This window comes from Manis pentadactyla, chromosome 3, assembly GCF_030020395.1.
Source record: "Manis pentadactyla isolate mManPen7 chromosome 3, mManPen7.hap1, whole genome shotgun sequence".
NCBI lineage: Eukaryota > Metazoa > Chordata > Mammalia > Pholidota > Manidae > Manis > Manis pentadactyla.
In genome coordinates, this window is record NC_080021.1 from 191,143,619 (window position 1) to 191,169,068 (window position 25,450).

The 25,450-nt window shown below is 38.1% G+C and overlaps 1 protein-coding gene and 1 non-coding gene across 3 annotated transcripts in view; one reads left to right on the forward strand and one right to left on the reverse strand.

Annotated features, from left to right (window-relative positions):
- Positions 1–25,450, forward strand: part of TMEFF1 (transmembrane protein with EGF like and two follistatin like domains 1) — a 93,022-nt gene that overhangs the window by 41,570 nt on the left and 26,002 nt on the right. For both annotated transcript variants that reach the window (XM_057498890.1, XM_036888428.2), the window contains exons 6-7: positions 23,065–23,213; positions 25,230–25,295. In XM_057498890.1, coding sequence (XP_057354873.1) covers positions 23,065–23,213; positions 25,230–25,295 — 215 coding nt within the window. The remainder of the gene's footprint in view (positions 1–23,064; positions 23,214–25,229; positions 25,296–25,450) is intronic.
- On the reverse strand, positions 21,134–21,237 carry LOC118914086 (U6 spliceosomal RNA). Its single transcript, XR_005025465.1, has one exon. It is a non-coding gene; the product is annotated as a U6 spliceosomal RNA (small nuclear RNA).

Consider the following 25,450-nt stretch of genomic DNA (forward strand, 5'->3'; position numbering starts at 1 on the left):
GTCTAAGCTAGACCTTTCCAGTATGGAAAACTGAGAGGTGCCCAAATGTGGCATTAGTCATTGTGTTGATTTTTATTAAACAAATATTATTTATTAAGAAGATGTTATGTACTTTATAAATTAAAAGATACAGTTTTAGTCATTAAATACAGAAGGTCTTAGTTACAAACCAATTACTCATGTTAAGCTTAATTGTAAACTACCCCAGAATCAGAGAATGTTGAGGTTGAGTAGGATCTTAGCATTTATCTTCTAATATAATAATATCTCTTACTTTACAAATGAGAAAATGAAAGACTGAAGTTAGAAGGTTATATGGGGCGGATTCTGCTAAGTCCTAGTGCTGTGTTTTTCTTACCATCTGGCTCCCTATATTAGTCTATTTTATTCCTAGAAGGAATGCTGTTATCTTTTTCCTATTTCAAGGACTGCTGCTTGGTGACTTTTTAAAGAACATTGCCCTGTCTTCAGCTTGGTCCTGGCTGTGACTTCTTTATGCCTTCATTGTTTCCTGGTCACTCTGGGTACTAGCTGCTCTTAAATTCTTTGTTTACTCCTTTGCTGCCATCTAGGACACCACATGCCTGTTTATCGGTTTTCTTATCAGTGACTTCTGGACTTTTTTTAAAAACTACTTGTAAGATACTCATTTTCACTGTGTCCTAGCCCATAAGTATGTATATAAATGGTAATAACACATACTAACTAAAACAAATCTACAAAACAATGCAATTAAATCAATTAAATGTAATTGTAATGTACTCTTAATACTTTCTATCCTATTTTTAAAAATGCTGGTGGTGGCCCACTAAATTGGCTTTACAATCTACTAGTGATTATGACCTACAGTTTGAAAATATTGCTCTATAACTATAATAGACATTATATTTTATGTACACTTTTGGGTTATGGGTATTCATTTAAAAATACTTTAACTTATCTCTTTTTTTTATTGTAATTTTAATTCATTTTTTAAATTTTATTTATCATTAATATACACTTACATATACACTTACATAAGCAACATTGTAGTTACTAGATTACCCCATTATCAAGTCCCCACCACATACCCCATTATAGTCACTGTCCATCAGCATAGTAAGATGCTATAGAATCACTACTTGTTTTCTCTGTGCTATACTGCCTTCCCTTTGCCCCCCAACCCCCACACACATTGTGTGTGCCAATCATAATGCCCCTTTTTCCCCTAACCCTCCCTTCCTACCCATCCTCCCCAGTCCCTTTCCCTTTGGTAACTGTTAGTCCATTCTTGGGTTCTGTGAGTCTGCTGCTGTTTTGTTCCTTCAGTTTTTTCTTTGTTCTTATACTCCACAGATGAGTGAAATCATTTGATACTTGTCTTTCTCCACCTGGCTTATTTCACTGAGCATAATACCCTCTAGCTCCATCCATGTTGTTGCAAATGGTAGGATTTGTATTCTTCTTATGGCTGAATAATACTCCATTGTGTATATGTACCACATCTTCTTTATCCATTCATCTACTGATGGACACTTAGGTTGCTTCCATTTCTTGGCTATTGTATATCGTGCTGTGATAAACATAGAGGTGCATCTGTCTTTTTCAAACTGGGCTGCTGCATTCTTAGGGTAAATTCCTAGGAGTGGAATTCCTGGGTCAAATGGTATTTCTATTTTGAGTTTTTTGAGGAAACTTCATATGCTTTCCACAATGGTTGAACTAATTTACATTCCCATCAGCAGTATAGGAGGATTCCCCTTTCTCCACAACCTCGCTAACATTTGTTGTTGTTAGCCTTTTGAGTGGTGGCCATCCTAACTGGTGTGAGGTGCTATCTCATTGTGGTTTTAATTTGCATTTCTCTGATGATTAGTGATGTGGAGCATCTTTTCATGTGCCTGTTGGCCATCTGAATTTCTTCTTCGGAGAAGTGTCTGTTCAGCTCCTTTGCCCATTTTTTAATTGGGTTATTTGCTTTTTGTTTGTTGAGGTGCGTGAGCTCTTGTGTATTTTGGATGTCAACCCCTTATCAGATATGTCATTTATGAATATATTCTTTCATACTGTAGGATGTCTTTTTGTTCTACTGATGGTGTCTTTTGCTGTACAGAAGCTTTTTAGTTTGATAAATCCCACTTATTCATTTTTGCTTTTGTTTCCCTTGCCAGTGGAGATATGTTCATGAAGAAGTTGTTCATGTTTATATTCAAGAGAGTTTTGCCTATGTTTTCTTCTAAGAGTTTTGTGGTTTTGTGACATACATTCATGTCTTTGATCCATTTTGAGTTTACTTTTGTGTATGGAGTTAGCCAGTAATCCAGTTTCATTCTCTTACATGTAGCTATCCAATTTTGCCAACACCAGCTGTTGAAGAGGCTGTCATTTCCCCATTGTATATCCATGGCTCCTTTATCATATATTAATTGACCATATGTGCTTGGGTTAGTATCTGGACTCTCTATTCTATTCCACTGGTCTATGGGTCTGTTCTTGTGCCAGTACCAAATTGTCTTGATTACTGTGGCTTTGTAGTAGAGCTTGAAGTTAGGAAGTGAGATCCCCCTGCTTTATTCTTCTTTCTCAGGATTGCTTTGGCTATTTGGGGTCTTTTGTTGTTCCATATGAATTTTAGAACTATTTGTTCCAGTTCATTGAAGAATGCTGTCGGTATTTTGATAGGGATTACATTGAATCTGTAGATTGCTTTAGGCAGGATGGCCATTTTGACAATATTAATTCTTCCCAGCCAAGAGCATGGGATGAATTCCCATTTATTAGTGTCCTCTTTAATTTCTCTTAAGAGTGTCTTGTAGTTTTCAGGGTAAAAAGGGTCTTTCATTTCCTTGTTTAACTTTATTTTTAGGTATTTTACTCTTTTTGATGCAATTGTGAATGGAATTGTTTTCCTGATTTCTCTTTCTGCTAGTTCATCGGTAGTGTATAGGAATGTAACAGATTTCTGTGTATTAATTTTGTATCCTGCAACTTTGCTGAATTCAGATATTAGATCTAGTAGTTTTGGAGTAGATTCTTTAGGGGTTTTTATGTATAATATGTCATCTGCAAATAGTGACAGTTTGACTTCTTCCTTATCAGTCTGGATGCCTTTTATTTCTTTGTGTTGTCTAATTGCTGTGGCTAGGACCTCCAGTACTATGTTGAATAACGGGGAGAGTGGGCATCCTTGTCTTGTTTATCTTGTCTCATTTTTAAATTCTTACCTCTTAGAAGAAATGCTATATATAACCTATCTGGTTTCCAAAGGCAGTTAAAATCTTTCTCTTGCTTTAAAGCTCTCTTTTTCTTACTAACAGTTAAAAAAAATCTGGCATTTGTGGGGAGGGGATAAATAGTGCCATGTAAATTAATTTTCTATTATGAGAAATGCTAATTTTTTATTCAACCATTTAAGTGGAAAGTGATTTAGATATATTGTTCCTCTTAAACAGTTTACAGAACATGTATTCTAGCATACTTTTAGTGTTACATACTGTACAGTGTGTGACAGTTTTCAGACATTATTATATAAATTATTTTTTCACCTCTTTATGGCAGTTCTACATGGTGACAGGGAAGTAGTATCCTAATTTTGTAGGTGAAGCTGAGCTCAGAAGGGGCTGAATGGCTTGAGATTAAGCAGGAGAACCAGAACACAGGTTTTAGGACAAGGGATTTATCTGTTGTGTTGTGCACACGCATGTAATACTATGATGTTTATTAGTGGTGGTTGTTCCACCCCTGCACTTAAGGCTCTATTCTGTTTGTGTTTGGGTTCTTTAAAATGATTTTTCTTCTCCTATGTCAGGCTCTTAGCTGCTGCTTCTGCATGCTGACGGTGTGCCTTGCCAATGACCCTGACCGTAGGTGACCCTTATAATTGGCTTCTCTTCTTCGTGGAGTACGAATCAGTGCTTTTAGGAACTGTATCTAGTGTAGAAATGAATTCTAAAGGTACAATCAGAGTACATAGATTCTTCTAAGTGAAGTACGAGAACTTTATTTATTGCATGAATTTTATCTCTTTTGTCTCTTTGGTAGCTTTTATTTATTATTTATTTTTGCTCCTGAGAGGCTTTTTCCCCCTTCCTTCCTGAAGTGCCCTGTGTCTCTCCAGTGACGTTCTGAGCCTTGCATGGGTTTGTGATGGCTGTCTTCATTAATGCTTTCCTTTTAATCTATACCTAGAGCTAGATTGTTGAGTTTCCAATAAATTGACTCCCACATAGGTCATGGTTCAGTAATCCGTTGTGATCATTGTGAAGTACAGTATGAAGTACTTTCTATTTAGTCTTCAAACTTGGAAACAGTATCTGCTGTATAGCAAATTAGATTTCTTAAACCATATATGCTTAGCAACCACCCCCCGCCTCTTTTTCTAAACAGTATTTCTAATCTGTCCAAGGCTGAAGTTATTGCTACAAGATAGCCATCAGCTGTTTATCTGGACAGTGGGGCCAGATAACCATAGAACTTCTTCACATCAGTACCTTTTGTATACCTGACCCAAATCCCTGCCCACGAATGATTTGAGGAGCCTGTAGAATCATCAGGCATAATGTCAGTACAGGTGAGTTATAAAACTCCTCAAATTATTCCTTTTGAACTTTGGGTGTGATGCATTCTGTGGAAACAGTCCTTGCTGTTTTTCCCTCTTTGATGTCAGTCTCTTTAGAGATGCTGTTTCCATTTTTTCCCCAAGTGGTAGCAGGTCTCATCTGCTCACAGAATCAGTGTAGGTGTGCAGTGTGACAGCATTGATAAGCCGTTAATCCACCTGCTGGCCATCTTTCTATTTGTTGGACCATTTTCTGTTTTGACACTGCTGTTTGACATGCTGCTGGTCAGTATCACAGTCTGAAGAGTCTGTCCATCAGAGGTTGCAGTGAAATCTTCCCTTGTTTAAACAGGGAGAGTAATGCTGAACATCTGTGTCCTCCATTACGTCCTTCCTTCTGGAAGCCATGCACACTTTTTAAAAAAAAGAACCAGAGGAGTACCTTTCCTAACATTATCTACTCTTCCAATCTTACTTCCTCCTAATCAGAAATGGCAATAATTTCCATCATTTAGCAGTTCCTTACTATATTGAATACTAGACTTCTAAAACTATTTAGGTTTAATAAATGCCTACTGGGCCCCTTAGATTATAATGGAAAGTTAATTGTATGAGGTTCCTTATCTTCTGATAACAGGAAATAAGCACCATTAAACTTATTTTATATAAGGTATAAACTGAATATTAGCAAAGGCTCCTTTGTCCAGAAATATCTTCCTATGTAGTTCTACACAACTGCCAGTGTAAGTTTCCTTTGAGAGGTTTGTTTTTAAAATGGAAAACACCATGTATCTATAACCTCTTGGAGTTTTCTGAATGCTCTGATACTCTTTGATACTTTACCTCTGTTATTCCTTCTTCCTGGAGATCCATCCCTGTTTATCTACTAGTTTAACTCCTACTCTTCTTTGTAGACTTGGATGAAGCATGACTTAGGTCTGAAGTGAGCACCTCAGCTGGGAAGCCTCCCTTGCTGTCACCCACAGCCCCTGTGAGTTGGGTGACCTTGTTCTGTGTTCCTTCTTGGTCATGAGAAATACCCTCTGCAGAGCACTTGCACTGTTGGGATCACTAGCAGTCTGTGGGCTCCCTGACAACAGGAACTTTGTTTTGCTGATTTCTATATTGGATGAACTTACCCAGGTTTGGGTATCTGAGGTTGCTGTCTTTGTTGATCTCATGGTAATTCACACTAGGCTTCATTATTCAGTTACAGTTGTGCATAGGGTCATTGTAAGGATTTAGTATGTTAAAACATGTTTTAAATAAGGATTTAGTATGTGAAAATATGTTTAGAACATGTTATAAAATATATTAATAAATTAAAAACTAGTATTGTACTGAACTTGTAGGCTTCAATAGGTGTTTGTTTAAATAACTTCACATGAATTAGTTTAAGGCAGTGTTTTCCTAACTTCCAAATAAACTTACCCTGTCAAGAAGGAATGGCATTTTCTATGTAGAGGTAAAGGAGAAAGAAAGGGAAAGGGTAAATATTCTTCAATAATAATAATACTTTCAGTTGTACATAGTATTTGATTTCAAAGGGCTTTTTTATAAAAGCTTATTTGGTCTGTCACCAGTGTTATGCAGTATTAGCCCTATTTTAATGACTCAAGAGTTGTGATTTGCCAAAATCTTAGAAGTCATTGACTTCATTTACTTATTTATGTATGTATTCATTCATGCCTTTGAAATCTGCAGGGGTAGAAATTCAAAAGCTTTAAAAGGCTTTACGGTAAAAAGGTCTGTTTCCCATCCCTGTTCCCTAGCCACCCAGTTGTCTTCACTAGAGGCAGTCACTGTGTTGTTTATTTAATCTCCCAGCGATACTTTATGCATGTACAAGCAAATATGTATTTGTGTTCTCTTTGCTTTTTAAAAACTATTGACAGAACACTATACATACTGTCCTACACTTTATTTAAAACTTCTATTGTAAAATGTACATCTGCATACAAAAATTTTCAAACACACACATGCAATTTAAAGAATACTACACCTATTTGTACCTAACACATAGGGTAAAAAATAGACTGGTGCTATACTACCAGTACTAAGCATTAGCCCAGCTGTGGGAGGAAAGGGCAGTCGTGCCACTGTTCATGATGGCTTACAGAAGAAGACACACTGAACAGACTGACTCAGAGTCTGGCTTTTGGCTTCCTAGAAAGTTACAAGATTTCCTTCTGGAGAAGTCAGTGTTCAAGACCATGAAGGAGTCCTGGGGAACACGGGGCTCTCCACAGTTGAGACATCTGGCAGGATTCTAGTGCCACCAGGTATGGATGACTGCAGAAATGTGCTCAGAAAGTGGACTGCTCTATGTTTTCTACTTCTAATTTCACTATAGCTGATCTCCAGGTCTCAGAAGTAGATCAGTTAAACAAGTGAATGTGCTTATTTGGTTCAGACAGTAGGACATGAAGGGGAGAACAGGAACTTCATCATTGTATAGTCAAGACACCAAGTATAGATGAGACTGGACCAGGCTTACCTGGGCGTTCTCTCCTCATCTTGGCAGTGGCAGCCCCCAGCATGACTAGCTACAGAGTAAAACCGTTCAGTGGGACTCATCGCCTCTGCATCTGTGTATAGCTGTTATCCTGGGTTCTTCCTTTGCTGCTGTGTCTTTTCCAATAACAATCAATCCTCTATTTCCTACACTGGCTGGATGTCTTACAGTTCAATTCAATTCTGACAGTCTGTCCTTGGACTTAGCACAGACCCCACTGGTTAAAGGGTCAGACCCACAAAACTGCCTCCACTTTAGACACCAGCTGCAAATAAGGTCCCCTGCGTTTCTGCCCAGCATACTACTAGTTTGGAGGTTCCATGACCTCCTTTGGATTCGATAATTTGCTAAAATGACTCCCAGGATATTGGCATGAAATTGTTTATAAAGACCTTTTATTATCTTTTAAGCCATGATTTCCATTGAACTTATGGTCTTTAATATCATTCCTAATAATTGCTTACTTCTTTCTCTCATTCTTTTTCTTTCTATGTTTATCCTCCTTTGTCAGTTTGAAGTCTTTTCAAAGAACCAACTTTTGGCTTTATTGATCTTCTCTGTTGTAGCTTTTTGTTTTCTGTTTCTATTGAGATATATCTATCTATCCAATTCATAATATCTGTATCAGCTATTTTTTCCCTTTTTTGTTTTCATTGAATTTATTCCATTGTTCTTTTTCTAACTTCTTAAATTGATGCTTAGTGATTTAATTTTTGGCCATTCTTCTAAGATGTGAGAAAGAGCTTGAGGAAAGAAGGGATCTACCTAGGGGGATATCTGGGGAAAAAGGGTTCCAGGGAGAGGGCGAGCCCTCACTCAGGAATGTCTCTGGGGGTTTCAGGAAAAAGAGAGGCCAGTTTAGTGAGAAGGTTTTTTTTTATGATATAAATGTGGAAAATAACTACTTACCTCCTTTCATTTGTCACTTTCTGCGAAAAATTATCTGGTTTACATAACAGCTATAGTGAGCAGAGAGGACACAGTCTCAGCTAATCATTCGTTTTGTGACCTTGGGCTTTTTAACTTTTTTCATATTCATTTTCCCTATTCGTCATTTGTTGTCAGGATTAAGTCAGGGTAATGTGACCACACCCGCACAGTAGGTGCAGAGAAAATCGTTGTTAAATGTTTTGAATTTGGCATATTTACTGAAGTGATTTCTTTCTATGTTAGTGCAAACTCCTGAGCTTTGGGCATCCTGCCCTCTGCTACCGCTGCCAGTCTGCAAACACCTGTTATCTCTGTAATCGGTAATGTCAGTGGCCTCTCAAGTCTATCTCATATTTTCTTCCTCTGCTCATTGCTTCTCTGTGCTGGACTTCCCTTGAGATGATAAGTTTATTTTTTCCCTTTGTGCCACTGCAAACAGTAGTAATGGTTTGTTCTCACGGTTCTTGTTCTTACACGCAGTGGAAGAGCCTGAGGGCATGGCCTTCCCTCGGTCGGGGGCCTCCTGGTGCAGCTGTAGTGCCCACTGCTCAGGCATGCGTTGCTCCTTACGGGATTGCTAGGGCGTCTTGCCTCTGCTGCTGAGCCTTTTCTTAGTCTCGAAACGCTCTCCCATGAGCCGTGCTTCTATTTTATTGTCATTCCAACTCTGCCCACATGTGTCCCTTAAGCCCCCAGCGTTGGCAGAGTTGCTCTGTCAACGTGTTACCAAGGGCCACATGGTAAATCACTTTGCAGGCCACATATGGTCTCCGTCATATATTCTTTTTTTCCCCCTTCCCATCTTGTTTAAAAATGTAAAAACCATTTTTGAGTTAAGTTAGTAATTCTTATGAATGTTTAATTTTTTCTGGTGCCTTTTAAAATTGTGAAATAGAGCTTATATTCAAGTGTATGAAAACTTGCACGTTTGGTTTAATGCACAAAAATGAAACAAACGTTGTGAATCCTACCTCCTTATACAGAAGTAGGTTATTATCCGTACTTCAGGGCTGCCCTGTCCCATGTCCTGCTCCAATTGCATCTGTGTGGACCTTCTTTGACTCAGCATTGTTTCTGAGACTGATTCATATTAATGCACATAACGGTAGTTCATTCAGTTCCACTGCTTATTAAATTTAATTGTTTGACTGTACCACATGCTTTTATAGTCCGTTTTACTGTTGGTGGACACTTAGATTGTTTCCAAGCTTTTGCTTTCATGGGTAATGCTGCTGTGAACATTCTTAACTCTCCTGATGCACATGGGTAAGAGATTTCAAGAGCCTTACCTAGTAGTGAAATTGCTGGGCATGTCCAAAACTTGCTTTTCATGGTATTGCCTGTTTTCCAAAGTGGTTATATCAGTAAACTCTCCCACCAGGACAGGGTGAGACTTCCTTTTGCTCCTCTTTCTCAATTTTTGCCTATTTACTGAATGTGATGGTATCTCATTGTGGTTGCATTTTCCTGATCATTGAGTAGGTTAAACATCTCTTCACATTTATTGTTCTTGTATGCTTCCAAGTTATATATCTTACGTATCTTTTTTAAAATTGATTTTTGTTTATGTATTCTAAATATTGATTATTTGTTGGTTATATGGACTGTAACTTTTTTGTTTGTAGCTAGTTGTCTTATTTTCTTTATGGTATGTTCTTTATTTTAAAGTTAAATTTATTTTATGTTTGATCTTCTAAGTCTGTTGTAGTTTTGCCTATTACATTTAGGTCTTTAAATCACCAGGAATTAAGGAATCTTCAAACATTATGGAGAGGAGCCCTCCCCATATACCCATCACTCAGCTTCAGCCTCTATAAAAAGTCACATTTTGTGTTTCTGTTCTTCTTCCCTACTTTTTAGGGTAATTATTTTAAAGCAAATCCCAGTATCGTGTCATTTCATCTGTAAATATTTCAGTTTTACTGATATTTTATCTGCTTGATATATGAGTTACAGAGAGGCATGTTAAAAATCTGTGATGGATTTAGCTGTTTCTTATTGTGGTTTATCAGTTCTTGCTCTACAGATTTTGAGGCTATTTAAAAATGTTTAGATTTACTATATCTTCCAGGTGAATAAAATTTTCTATTATTATGAAGGGGCCTCTTTTCTTTGCATAACCTTTTTGCGCTGAGTCTGATACTGGATACAATCATGCCATCACCACCACCCATCTCCAAAACTCTTCTTATCTTGTAAAACTGAAATTCTGTACCCATTTTTTTTTTTTTTTTTTTAATAATTATTTTTTATTGAAGGGTAGTTGACACACAGTATTACATTACATGAGTTTCAAGTGTACAACACAGTGGTAGAACATTTATATACATAATTCTAGGTTCCAGCTATCACCCTACCAGGCTGTTACAATATCTTGACTATATTCCTTATGCTATACATTACATCCCGGTTCCTAATTTATTTTACCATTGGAAGTCTGTCCTTTTTTTTTTTTTTTTTTTTTTTGTGAGGGCATCTCTCATATTTATTGATAAAATGGTTGTTAACGACAATAAAATTCTGTATAGGGGAGTCAATGCTCAATGCACAATCATTATTCCACCCCAAGCCTAACTTTTGTCAGTCTCCAATCTTCTGAGGCATAACAAACAAGTTTTTACATGTAGAACAAATTCTTACATAATGAATAAGTTACATAGTGAACAGTACAAGGGCAGTCATCACAGAAACTTTCGGTTTTGCTCATGCATTATGAACTATAAACAGTCAGTTCAAATATGAATACTGATTTGGTTTTTATACTTGATTTATATGTGGATACCACATTTCTCTCTTTATTATTATTATTTTTAATAAAATGCTGAAGTGGTAGGTAGATACAAGATAAAGGTAGAAAACATAGTTTAGTGTTGTAAGAGAGCACATGTAGATGATCAGGTGTGTGCCTGTAGACTATGTGTTAATCCAAGCTAGACAAGGGCAATAAAACATCCACGTATGCAGAAGATTTCTCTCAGAACGGGGGGGTGAGGTTCTAAGCTTCACCTCTGTTGATCCCCAATTTCTCACCTGATGGCCCCCCTGCGACTGTGCCTGTCTTAGGTTGTTCCTCCCTTGAGGAATCTTACCCGTCTCTGGCTAACCAGTCATCTTCCGGGGCCATACAGGGAAATGTGAAGTTGGTAAGTGAGAGAGAAGCCTTATTGTTTGAAAAAGTTAGCTTTTTACTTCTTTGCATATTTATGCCCTGTGGCTTCTATGCCCAGCATTTGTCTTGAGGTATCTTTACCACTTGGAAGAATTATGATACTCGGTAAATTTGATATGAGGCACGAATTCTATTTAAGGGTTGTAATTAGGAAGGAAGAAGAAAAGCTATAGAAGTAGCAGGCGGAAGAAAACATGGGGAGATTGATTATTTCTTTGATATATCTTCTTGTAGAGTAACTTCAGCATGTATAGGTTTTAAGCTACTACTTAAATTGCACACACACATTAACATAATAGGAGTATAGTTATATAACCAAAGCATATCTGTAATTACCAGCCATCTGCAGTGAAACCAAGAAAACCAGTTAGGCACCTTAGGCATTTGTGAAAACTTATCTATGATATGGTGGATATTGTCCAAATGAACTTGAACAGTCTGAGAGAAATCAGACAAATTAAAACAACCCATTCCTGGGGACTGTTCACATGCCATATGTTCTTTTAACAATAAATAGTTTGTAGTTGTAAGACTTTGGAGCGCTACAATTTGCACTTCTCCAAATTCTTGGTTGAGTTCCAACAGTATAGATCCAGTCCAATTTTGTTGTTTTACTGTATGCACAGGCCAGCTTAGATATCTCCTTCCTCATTCCCATTGCAAGTCCAGGAACTGGTGGGATGAGTGCATCTACAGCTGTAGCAGTGTGTGGATCTTTGTTGGGGTTTTTTGATGATCATCTTCTGGCATGAGTCTTCCAGAGAGTGCAGATGTTGGAAGTTCTTTTTCATATCGTATCTTAGTTCATTTTTGGGGTAGCCCAATTAGGCTTTGATCCTCTGTATAAACACAAACAGACCCTTTGCCTACACTTTTATATGCCCTTTATACCCTTGTGTAGAACTCGTTGGAGGTTACCACACAGGAACTGCCCTTTTTTTTTTTTTTTTTTTTTTTCTATCACTAATCTACACTTACATGACGAATATTATGTTTACTAGGCTCTCCCCTATACCAGGTCTCCCCTATAAACCCCTTTACAGTCACTGTCCATCAGCATAGCAAAATGTTGTAGAATCACTACTTGCCTTCTCTGTGTTGTACAGCCCTCCCTTTTCTCCTACCCCCCCATGCATGTTAATCTTAATACCCCCCTACTTCTCCCCCCCTTATCCCTCCCTACCCACCCATCCTCCCCAGTCCCTTTCCCTTTGGTACCTGTTAGTCCATTCTTGAGTTCTGTGATTCTGCTGCTGTTTTGTTCCTTCAGTTTTTCCTTTGTTCTTATATTCCACAGATAAGTGAAATCATTTGGTATTTCTCTTTCTCCGCTTGGCTTGTTTCACTGAGCATAATACCCTCCAGCTCCATCCATGTTGCTGCAAATGATTGGATTTGCCCTTTTCTTATGGCTGAGTAGTATTCCATTGTGTATATGTACCACATCTTCTTTATCCATTCATCTATTGATGGACATTTAGGTTGCTTCCAATTCTTGGCTATTGTAAATAGTGCTGCGATAAACATAGGGGTGCATCTGTCTTTCTCAAACTTGATTGCTGCGTTCTTAGGGTAAATTCCTAGGAGTGGAATTCCTGGGTCAAATGGTAAGTCTGTTTTGAGCATTTTGATGTACCTCCATACTGCTTTCCACAATGGTTGAACTGACTTACATTCCCACCAGCAGTGTAGGAGGGTTCCCCTTTCTCCACAGCCTCGCCAACATTTGTTGTTGTTTGTCTTTTGGATGGCAGCCATCCTTACTGGTGTGAGGTGATACCTCATTGTAGTTTTAATTTGCATTTCTCTGATAATTAGCGATGTGGAGCATCTTTTCATGTGTCTGTTGGCCATCTGTATTTCTTTTTTGGAGAACTGTCTGTTCAGTTCCTCTGCCCATTTTTTAATTGGGTTATTTGTTTTTTGTTTGTTGAGGCGTGTGAGCTCCTTATATATTCTGGACGTCAAGCCTTTATCGGATGTGTCATTTTCAAATATATTCTCCCATACTGTAGGGATCCTTCTTGTTCTATTGATGGTGTCTTTTGCTGTACAGAAGCTTTTCAGCTTAATATAGTCCCACTTACTCATTTTTGCTGTTGTTTTCCTTGCCCGGGGAGATATGTTCAAGAAGAGGTCACTCATGTTTATGTCTAAGAGGTTTTCGCCTATGTTTTCTTCCAAGAGTTTAATGGTTTCATGGCTTACATTCAGGTCTTTGATCCATTTTGAGTTTACTTTTGTATATGGGGTTAGACAATGGTCCAGTTTCATTCTCCTACATGTAGCTGTCCAGTTTTGCCAGCACCACCTGTTGAAGAGACTGTCATTTCGCCATTGTATGTCCATGGCTCCTTTATCAAATATTAATTGACCATATATGTCTGGGTTAATGTCTGGATTCTCTAGTCTGTTCCATTGGTCTGTGGCTCTGTTCTTGTGCCAGTACCAAATTGTCTTGATTACTATGGCTTTATAGTAGAGCTTGAAGTTGGGGAGTGAGATCCCCCCTACTTTATTCTTCTTTCTCAGGATTGCTTTGGCTATTCGGGGTCTTTGGTGTTTCCATATGAATTTTTGAATTATTTGTTCCAGTTCATTGAAGAATGTTGCTGGTAGTTTCATAGGGATTGCATCAAATCTGTATATTGCTTTGGGCAGGATGGCCATTTTAACGATATTAATTCTTCCTAGCCACGAGCATGGGATGAGTTTCCATCTGTTAGTGTCCCCTTTAATTTCTCTTAAGAGTGACTTGTAGTTTTCTCCCCCCCTTATCCCTCCCTACCCACCCATCCTCCCCAGTCCCTTTCCCTTTGGTACCTGTTAGTCCATTCTTGAGTTCTGTGATTCTGCTGCTGTTTTGTTCCTTCAGTTTTTCCTTTGTTCTTATATTCCACAGATAAGTGAAATCATTTGGTATTTCTCTTTCTCCGCTTGGCTTGTTTCACTGAGCATAATACCCTCCAGCTCCATCCATGTTGCTGCAAATGATTGGATTAGCCCTTTTCTTATAGCTGAGTAGTATTCCATTGTGTATATGTACCACATCTTCTTTATCCATTCATCTATTGATGGACATTTAGGTTGCTTCCAATTCTTGGCTATTGTAAATAGTGCTGCGATAAACATAGGGGTGCATCTGTCTTTCTCAAACTTGATTGCTGCATTCTTAGGGTAAATTCCTAGGAGTGCAATTCCTGGGTCAAATGGTAAGTCTGTTTTGAGCATTTTGATGTACCTCCATACTGCTTTCCACAATGGTTGAACTAACTTACATTCCCACCAGCAGTGTAGGAGGGTTCCCCTTTCTCCACAGCCTCGCCAACATTTGTTGTTGTTTGTCTTTTGGATGGCAGCCATCCTTACTGGTGTGAGGTGATACCTCATTGCAGTTTTAATTTGCATTTCTCTGATAATTAGCGATGTGGAGCATCTTTTCATGTGTCTGTTGGCCATCTGTATTTCTTTTTTGGAGAACTGTCTGTTCAGTTCCTCTGCCCATTTTTTAATTGGGTTATTTGTTTTTTGTTTGTTGAGGCGTGAGAGCTCCTTATATATGCTGGACGTCAAGCCTTTATCGGATGTGTCATTTTCAAATATATTCTCCCATACTGTAGGATCCTTCTTGTTCTATTGATGGTGTCTTTTGCTGTACAGAAGCTTTTCAGCTTAATATAGTCCCACTTACTCATTTTTGCTGTTGTTTTCCTTGCCCGGGGAGATATGTTCAAGAAGAGGTCACTCATGTTTATGTCTAAGAGGTTTTCGCCTATGTTTTCTTCCAAGAGTTTAATGGTTTCATGGCTTACATTCAGGTCTTTGATCCATTTTGAGTTTACTTTTGTATATGGGGTTAGACAATGGTCCAGTTTCATTCTCCTACATGTAGCTGTCCAGTTTTGCCAGCACCACCTGTTGAAGAGACTGTCATTTCGCCATTGTATGTCCATGGCTCCTTTATCAAATATTAATTGACCATATATGTCTGGGTTAATGTCTGGATTCTCTAGTCTGTTCCATTGGTCTGTGGCTCTGCTCTTGTGCCAGTACCAAATTGTCTTGATTACTATGGCTTTATAGTAGAGCTTGAAGTTGGGGAGTGAGATCCCCCCTACTTTATTCTTCTTTCTCAGGATTGCTTTGGCTATTCGGGGTCTTTGGTGTTTCCATATGAATTTTTGAATTATTTGTTCCAGTTCATTGAAGAATGTTGCTGGTAGTTTCATAGGGATTGCATCAAATCTGTATATTGCTTTGGGCAGGATGGCCATTTTAACGATATTAATTCTTCCTAGCCACGAGCATGGGATGAGTTTCCATCTGTTAGTGTCCCCTTTGATTTCTCTTAAGAGTGACTTGTAGTTTTCAGAGTATAAGTCTTTCACTTCTTTGGTTAGGTTTATTCCTAGGTATTTTATTTTTTTTGATGCAATTGTGAATGGAGTTGTTTTCCTGATTTCTCTCTCTGTTGGTTCATTGTTAGTATATAGGAAAGCCACAGATTTCTGTGTGTTGATTTTGTATCCTGCAACTTTGCTGTATTCCGATATCAGTTCTAGTAGTTTTGGGGTGGAGTCTTTAGGGTTTTTTATGTACAGTATCATGTCATCTGCAAATAGTGACAGTTTAACTTCTTCTTTACCAATCTGGATTCCTTGTATTTCTTTATTTTGTCTGATTGCCGTGGCTAGGACCTCCAGTACTGTGTTAAATAACAGTGGAGAGAGTGGGCATCCCTGTCTAGTTCCCGATCTCAGAGGAAATGCTTTCAGCTTCTCGCTGTTCAATATAATGTTGGCTGTGGGTTTATCATAGATGGCCTTTATTATGTTGAGGTACTTGCCCTCTATTCCCATTTTGCTGAGAGTTTTTAACATGAATGGATGTTGAACTTTGTCAAATGCTTTTTCAGCATCTATGGAGATGATCATGTGGTTTTTGTCTTTCTTTTTGTTGATGTGGTGGATGATGTTGATGGACTTTCGAATGTTGTACCATCCTTGCATCCCTGGAATGAATCCCACTTGGTCATGGTGTATGATCCTTTTGATGTATTTTTGAATTCGGTTTGCTAATATTTTGTTGAGTATTTTTGCATCTACGTTCATCAGGGATATTGGTCTGTAGTTTTCTTTTTTGGTGGGGTCTTTGCCTGGTTTTGGTATTAGGGTGATGTTAGCTTCATAGAATGAGTTTGGGAGTATCCCCTCCTCCTCTATTTTTTGGAAAACTTTATGAAGAATGGGTATTATGTCTTCCCTGTATGTCTGATAAAATTCCGAGGTAAATCCATCTGGCCCGGGGGTTTTGTTCTTTGGTAGTTTTTTGATTACCTCTTCAATTTCGTTGCTGGTAATTGGTCTGTTTAGATTTTCTGTTTCTTCCTGGGTCAATCTTGGAAGGTTATATTTTTCTAGGAAGTTGTCCATTTCTCCTAGGTTTCCCAGCTTGTTAGCATATAGGTTTTCATAGTATTCTCCAATAATTCTTTGCATTTCTGTGGGGTCCGTCGTGATTTTTCCTTTCTCGTTTCTGATACTGTTGATTTGTGTTGATTCTCTTTTCTTCTTAATAAGTCTGGCTAGAGGCTTATCTATTTTGTTTATTTTCTCGAAGAACCAGCTCTTGGTTTCATTGATTTTTGCTATTGTTTTATTCTTCTCAATTTTATTTATTTCTTCTCTGATCTTTATTATGTCCCTCCTTCTGCTGACCTTAGGCCTCATCTGTTCTTCTTTTTCCAATTTCGATAATTGTGACATTAGACCATTCATTTGGGATTGCTCTTCCTTTTTTAAATATGCTTGGATTGCTATATACTTTCCTCTTAAGACTGCTTTTGCTGTGTCCCACAGAAGTTGGGGCTTAGTGTTGTTGTTGTCTTTTGTTTCCATATATTGCTGGATCTCCATTTTGATTTGGTCATTGATCCATTGATTATTTAGGAGCGTGTTGTTAAGCCTCCATGTGTTTGTGAGCCTCTTTGCTTTCTTTGTACAGTTTATTTCTAGTTTTATGCCTTTGTGGTCTGAAAAGTTGGTTGGTAGGATTTCAATCTTTTGGAATTTTCTGAGGCTCTTTTTGTGGCCTAGTATGTGGTCTATTCTGGAGAATGTTCCATGTGCACTTGAGAAGAATGTATATCCCGCTGCTTTTGGATGTAGAGTTCTATAGATGTCTATTAGGTCCATCTGCTCTACTGTGTTGTTCAGTGCTTCCGTGTCCTTACTTATTTTCTGCCCAGTGGATCTATCCTTTGGGGTGAGTGGTGTGTTGAAGTCTCCTAGAATGAATGCATTGCAGTCTATATCCCCCTTTAGTTCTGTTAGTATTTGTTTCACATATGCTGGTGCTCCTGTGTTGGGTGCATATATATTTAGAATGGTTATATCCTCTTGTTTGACTGAGCCCTTTATCATTATGTAGTGTCCTTCTTTATCTCTTGTTACTTTCTTTGTTTTGAAGTCTATTTTGTCTGATATTAGTACTGCAACCCCTGCTTTCTTCTCACTGTTGTTTGCTTGAAATATGTTTTTCCATCCCTTCACTTTTAGTCTGTACATGTCTTTGGGTTTGAGGTGAGTTTCTTGTAAGCAGCATATAGATGGGTCTTGCTTTTTTATCCATTCTGTTACTCTGTGTCTTTTGATTGGTGCATTCAACCCATTAACATTTAGGGTGACTATTGAAAGATATGTACTTATTGCCATTGCAGGCTTTAAATTCGTGGTTACCAAAGGTTCAAGGTTAGCCTCTTTAGTATCTTACTGCCTAACTTAGCTCGCTTATTGAGCTGTTATATACACTGTCTGGAGATTCTTTTCTTCTCTCCCTTCTTGTTCCTCCTCCTCGATTCTTCATATGTTGGGTGTTTTGTGCTGTGCTCTTTCTAGGAGTGCTCCCATCTAGAGCAGTCCCTGTAAGATGTTCTGTAGAGGTGGTTTGTGGAAAGCAAATTCCCTCAGCTTTTGTTTGTCTGGGAATTGTTTAATCCCACCGTCATATTTGAATGATAGTCGTGCTGGATACAGTATCCTTGGTTCAAGGCCCTTCTGTTTCATTGTATTAAATATATCATGCCATTCTCTTCTGGCCTGTAGGGTTTCTGTTGAGAAATCTGACGTTAGCCTGATGGGTTTCCCTTTATAGGTGACCTTTTTCTCTCTAGCTGCCTTTAACACTCTTTCCTTGTCCTTGATCTTTGTCATTTTAATTATTATGTGTCTTGGTGTTGCCCTTCTTGGATCCTTTCTGTTGGGGGTTCTGTGTATTTCCGTGGTCTCTTTGATTACTTCCTCCCCCAGTGTGGGGAAGTTTTCAGCAATTATTTCTTCTAAGATACTTTCCATCTCTTTGCCTCTCTCTTCTTCTTCTGGGACCCCTATAATACGGATATTGCTCCTTTTAGATTGGTCACACAGTTCTCTTAATATTGTTTCATTCCTGGAGATCCTTTTGTCTCTCTCTATGTCAGCTTCTATGCGTTCCTGTTCTGTGATTTCAATTCCATCAATGGCCTCTTGCATTCTATCCATTCTGCTTATAAACCCTTCCAGAGTTTGTTTCATTTCTGCGATCTCCTTTCTGGCATCTGTGATCTCTTTCCGGACTTCATCCCATTTCTCTTGCGTATTTCTCTGCATCTCTGTCAGCATGTTTATGATTCTTATTTTGAATTCTTTGTCAGGAAGACTGGTTAGGTCTGTCTCCTTCTCTGGTGTTGTCTCTGTGATCTTTGTCTGCCTGTAGCTTTGCCTTTTCATGGTGATAGGAATAGTCGGCAGAACTGGGACGAGTGACGGCTGGAAGGACTTCCTTTCTTGTTGGTTTGTGGCCCTCCTCTCCTGGGAGAACAGCGGCCTCTAGTGGCTTGTGCTGCGCAGCTGCGCGCAGACAGGGTTTCTGCTTCCTGCCCGGCTGCTATGGAGTTAATCTCCGCTGTTGCTGTGGGCGTGGCCTGGCTCGGGCAGCTACTCCAAAATGGTGGAGTCGCGTTGGAGCAGGAGCTGCTGGGAGGCTATTTATCTCCGTAAGGGGCCTCCCTGCTCCCTGCAGCCCAGGGGTTAGGGTGCCCAGAGATCCCGGATTCCCTACCTCTGGATTAAGTGACCCGCCCTGCCCCTTTAAGACTTCCAAAAAGCACCCACCAAAACAAAACAACGACCACAAAAAAAAAGAAGAAAAAAAATTTTTTTAATTAAAAAAAAAAATTTTTTAATTAAAAAAAAAAGGTGGTCGTTCGTTTTTCTTTATTCTCCGGTGCCAGCCTCAGGCCTCTGCTCACCGGTCTTTCTGCCCTGTTTCCCTAATATTGGGGTCCCTGTCCCTTTAAGACTTCCAAAAAGCGCTCGCCAAAATAAAGCAGCAAAAAAGCAAAAAAAAAAAAAAAATGGTCGCGCGCTTTTCTTATGTCCTCTGTCGCCCAGCCTCCAGTGCCTCCTCACTGTTTTTGCTGCCCTGTTTTCCCAGTATCGAGGGCCCTGCACTCTGGCCCGGATGGCTGGGGCTGGGTGTTCGGCAGCCCTGGGCTCCGTCTCCCTCCCGCTCTGCCTGCTCTTCTCCCGCCGGGAGCTGGGGGGAGGGGCGCTCGGCTCCCGCGGGGCCGGGGCTTGTATCTTACCCCCTTCGCGAGGCGCTGGGTTCTCTCAGGTGTGGATGTGGTCTGGATATTGTCCTGTGTCCTCTGGTCTTTATTCTAGGAAGGGTTGTCTTTGTTATATTTTCATAGACATATGTTGTTTTGGGAGGAGATTTCCGCTGCTCTACTCACGCCGCCATCTTCCGCCCCCTCCAATTCTGTACCCATTTAACAGTGACTTCCCATTCCCCATTTCTCCTAGCCCATGGCAACAACCTGTATCATTGCTTTTTAACATGCATTGTATAAGCAGCATGTAGATGGCTTTTGTGTTTTTATCGAGCCTATCTTTGCTTTTTAACTGGAAAATTCAGTTCACTTAAATATAGTTTAAATACTGAGGTATTTTGATTTTTTTCCTGTTACCTTGTTTTGTATTTTTGTCCTTCCATTCTTTCTCCTTTCTTGCCTTCTTTCAGTTTTTTTTTCTGTTAGTTTCAATATTCTAGTGGTACTCTTAGCAATTTAAAAATGCATATTCAACTTACCAGTCTAAAGTTTGATATATCTGTGCTTAGAACACTATGATTTCAGTCCTTCCTGATTTGTATGTTATTATTATGATACATTTTAATTTCCTACTTAAAAAAAATTTAGGGGCACAAGCATTATTGTCTTACATAGTATTTTGTTAATATTACCTACATATTTACACTTTCTCCATGTGTGTTTACATCTCAGGCCTTCCTTATGGGATCATTTTTCTACTGCCTTTATAACCTTCTTTGCTGACAGTCGGTAACAAACTTAAGTTTTTACTTCTTCCAAATTACCTTCATTTTACCCTCATTCATGAAAGGTTTTTCTCTTTATATAGAATTCTCTTTTATCTCAGCACATTGCAGGTATTTCACTGCTGTGTGGCTATAAATTAACAATTTGGCTGAAGTATTGCTTTGGAAGACACTTGAACCTCTTATTCTTGCTTCCTTTTAAAATGTATTTATTAAAAATTTTTTTTTTGTTTTACTTAATGTCTTTTAGCCCTGAGTCTGCTACTATATACAGCCATACCATCACCACCACCCATCTCCAAATAATGCACTCGTAAATTGGCAAGAATTTACCAATTCTTACTTAAGAATTGTGTATTCTATACTTGCTTAAGTATACCATGTAAGTATAGTTTATTTAAGTAAGTATTATGTAAGTATAGTTGATATACATTATTAGTTGCAGGTGTACAACATAGTGACTCATCATCCATGTACATTACAAAATGATCATGATAAGTCTAGTCACCATATTTCACCAAACATAGTTATTATAATACTGTTGATTTTATTCCCTATGCTGTCTTTTACATCCCTGGGACTTATTTAATTTGTAACTGGAAGTTTGGAAAATATGGGATGCTTCATGAGTTTTGCATGCATCTTTGCTCAGGGGCCATGCTAATCTCCGTATCATTCCAAATTTGATATGTGTGCTCCTGAAGCGAGCATTTATTCTCATTTCTTTGAAGGTAATCTTCCTCTTCTTTCTGGCTTCCTTTACAGTGTTCTTTTTTTGGCTGTTATAACATTCCACTGTGATACTTCAGTGGTCCTTTTTAAATAATCCTGTTTGGAATTTATTAGGCTTCTTGGTTGTTTAAATTAGTATCTGTAGTTTTAGGAAGTTAAATGAGAAATTACTGAGAATATTACCCATGCTCATTCCTTTAACTCCTTCTGGAACTCCAATCAGGTATTTATTAGGTCTTGTGACTCTGTCTTCCCTGTCTTAATCTTTTTTCAATCTTGTTTTTTCTCTGGTTTTCTGCTGTGGTTTGGGTAATTTCCTCTGTTCTGTTTTCTGGTTCACTAATTCACATTTAGTTTGTCTGATCTGCTGTTAAATCTGCCCATTGAATTTTTTTATTACTAATAATACATTCTTTATTAGGAGTTCTGTTTGGTTCTCTTTCAGATCTGCTTGTTCTGCTTATAGTGTTTTATTTCCTTGTTTGTGGTGGGCATGTGAGTGAGTGCATGTATGATTTGCTTATTTTTTTCAGAACTGTATCTTGGAAAATGATGTCTAGGATCTGTTTCTTCAGAGATTGCATTTGCTTCTGTCAGTTGCTTAGGGCCCTTTCCAGTCTTTGACTCTTGAAATAAATTCTGGGCTTGAGGTTTTTCAGAAGAACATCCAAGTAGTATTTTGAGGTGTAGTTACCCGTGTGAGGGCTAGCTTGTGTTTTTGAGTTCTCAGGGGAGATGTTTTTCTTCCTGTGCCATGGCTCAGGGATTTTCTCCTTGAAATGGTCCCCTTGGAGTACGGCAACTGATGGCTAGTTTGCCATCATGCTGAGGGTTGTAGCTTTTTGAGGTACCAGCTTTTTTTGGGTGTTCAGACACTTCATCTTAGGTAGGTCAATATTCTTTATCTCCTGTTCCCAAAGGCCTACAAAGCTAAAAAAGTTGATAACTGAATTTACCCAGTTTGGCAAATACCTTCCAGGTGAAAATCAGCTTTAGCAAACTCAGTTGACCTTTCTCCATTCCTGTCTTCATTAACAGTCGTCCTGAGTATTTGTTGCTTTCTTGCCAATTTATGAGTGCAATGTTTTAAAATACTTCATCCAATATGTTTTGTTGTTTTCAGTAGGAGGATTGATATCGGTTCTGAGTCCATCATATTGCCAAACCAGAACAATCTGTGTGTTTGTTATTTTTAATAACTTACATAGTTATTTGAAATAACTATGACTCGGGCCTCCTTGGCCTTCTGTACAGTGCTGCCTCAGTGTCCAGTAGCCACTCAGTTAGATATGCAGGTAGAAAACACTTTTGAGGGCTTCCATTTTACATCTTTATTGACTGTGTTTAATCTTCACAATTATTTGGTGAGGTAGGTATGTTATTACTTTTATAGATCAGTGAAATAAAGTAAACTAAGACTCAGAGGAAGGATCTGGAGACAAATCTGGTCATTATTTGAGCTAAGATTTAGATTCATGACTTTTGACTCATAATTCTGTGTCTTTTCCATTGGTACCATGTTGCTTTTTAAATGTTGACATGTGACATCTCTTGATTACTGTAATAACTACATATGAAAATTCTGGAGAAACTACCGGATTAATAGCATCTGCATGAAAATATCCCTGAAATTCTCACCTGAAAGAAATCTTTAGCTGGGAGTTCCTTTCACTTAAACTTTTATCAGGGACTTAAAACAATATATTGACTTGTTACAGAAAACAGGAAGAATTGCTCTTTTTTGCTATGTAGCATAATGAAATATTTTTGTTATAAAATACAGATAATTTTTGTTCTTTCCAACAGGTGTGTATGTAATATAGATTGCAGTGGATACAGTTTTAATCCTGTGTGTGCTTCTGATGGGAGTTCCTATAACAATCCCTGTTTTGTTCGAGAAGCATCTTGTATAAAGCAAGAACAGATTGATATAAGGCATCTTGGTCATTGCACAGGTAAAACCTGTTGTACTTATTCGGAGACTTGTCTTAATTATATATCTACAATCTTATTTTTACATTTTATGGTGCTTTAGATTTTTAAAATAAGAAATCTTTGATGCCTTATTATTTTTCATTATTGTACATTTTCGATTTTTTTACTAACTGAGATTTTCTTTTTCATTTATTATCATTGTCAAGACACAGAACATGCTTCTTGGTTGTTTAGTTACTAACCTAATCCTAATATGGACTTGTACATATATCTGTAGTTCTTAAAAGTTGTCTCAAATTTGTAATGATCATAGCTGTTTAAGAATTAGTCAACTTAGTTTAATTATAGGAAAACTGTAAGTATTGCCATATATTTCTTAATCTTTTTTTCTGGAGCATAATAGTTTTCACATTCTCTCTGTAGTTTTTGCCCCTACATAATATTTACTGTTAGAGATTTGGTATGAAGTTATAGAATGTAAGAAAAACATTACTACCTTCAGTTTAAAATTATTTTTGCCCTTCTTGATTTTTGTTACAGTTTAGAAGCCATATACCAACCAAGAATGAGTTTTTGTTTTCCATCCCTCCTAGAAACATCCAGTCACTAAAGGCAGAAGTTGTCAGCCTTCTTTCCTTAGTAATACACACATGGGCTAGAATAATGTATCTCTTCCTGGTAACACCCAAGGACCAGGAACATTCTTATGGACTAGGATTGTACCTCTTTCCTGTTTGCTAAGTGTAACCACTGTCTCACCAGTCTCTCTTTTTGGATTTATTAAAATGGCATGTTTTTATTTGAGCTAAAGGAAAAAAGTTGTAAGCCAAGTTTGGGACTTTATATTGGCAACAAATAATTTGTAAAATATGCGCAACTGATTTCAGTAGTCTTGGTCTAAGATACCAAAGAATGCCCAAGAAGCTCATCAGAGGATTTCTGGTTAGGGTCAGGGATGGGCATGGTAGAGGAAACTTTGGAGGGACCCCTTGTAGTTAGTTACTTAGCTTTGATCTTGAAGAGCAGAGTATAGTTTTTCTTTCATGGGGTGGTATTTAGAGCCTAGGTTGAAAGATAGCTTAGAGAAAGTATCTTTTCTGAAGATCTGTTGTGTGGTTGAATGGTATACTATCTGGGATTTGAAATTTGAGCAATTGGCCAAGCTTAAGAATTTTGTTCATTGAAATTCATGCAGATTTAGAATCCTTTGGAGTAGTTGGTCCTTAACTTTTATCTTGGTTTCCTTTATAATACTTCCATTCACACCTAACTACACCTTATCGTTCTTCCCCCACTATGTATTGGGAACTTGAAGCAGGTATTTATGGTTCATTTACAGCCCAGTCCAAATGCAATTCACAAGTTAGGAGTCATTTTTATAGTAAATTTTGTCTGATAGAACAGCTGAGATTACACATTTATCTTTTTTAAAAAAATTTTTTTATTAAGGAATGATTGATATACACTCTTATGAAGGTTTTACATGAAAAAACAATGTGGTTACTACATTTACCCATATTATCAAGTCCGCACCCATACCCCAATGCAATCACTGCCCGTCAGTGCAGCAAGATACCAGAGATTCACTATGTGCCTTCTCTGTGCTACAGTATTCTCCCCGTGATCTCCCACACCATGAATTACACATTTATCTTAATCTGATATGTTTCCAGGGAAACAGTGAGTGACAGGAGAAGGTAAACCTTGAGATCATTGTCCCTTGGAGAAAAGATTAATCTTTTCTCTTCAGGGTATGTGTTATTTTAGTTTGCACGGGGAAGACTTCTTAAGGAGATGACATTTGAGCTAAGTCTAAATGAAATTAGACTGTTCATCATGCAAAGCACATATATATGTGGGATGCCTTGAGGCCTAAGATAGAAATGGCACAGTAGATCAAAAGATTGGTGGAAAATGTGAGCAGGGTAAGTGAACAGGGAGTTGAGAAGGACTTGGAGCATTTGGAGTATTTGGGAGTTTCATGGTGTGGCCTAAACATCATATGTATCTTAATTTGAAACTGTTTTCTCTTACAGACACAGATGACACTAGTTTGTTGGGAAAGAAAGATGATGGATTACAGTATCGACCAGATGTAAAAGGTATTGACTCATGATTTTCCAAATTTTGACCAACTATTGAAATATGGTCACTAACTGTCCCTAGAAGTTCTATTTCCATTATCATGACCCTTCCAGCTTTGTTCTCTGTAGCAATATTCAGTATGCTGTTGATCATTAGTAATAATAATATTAAC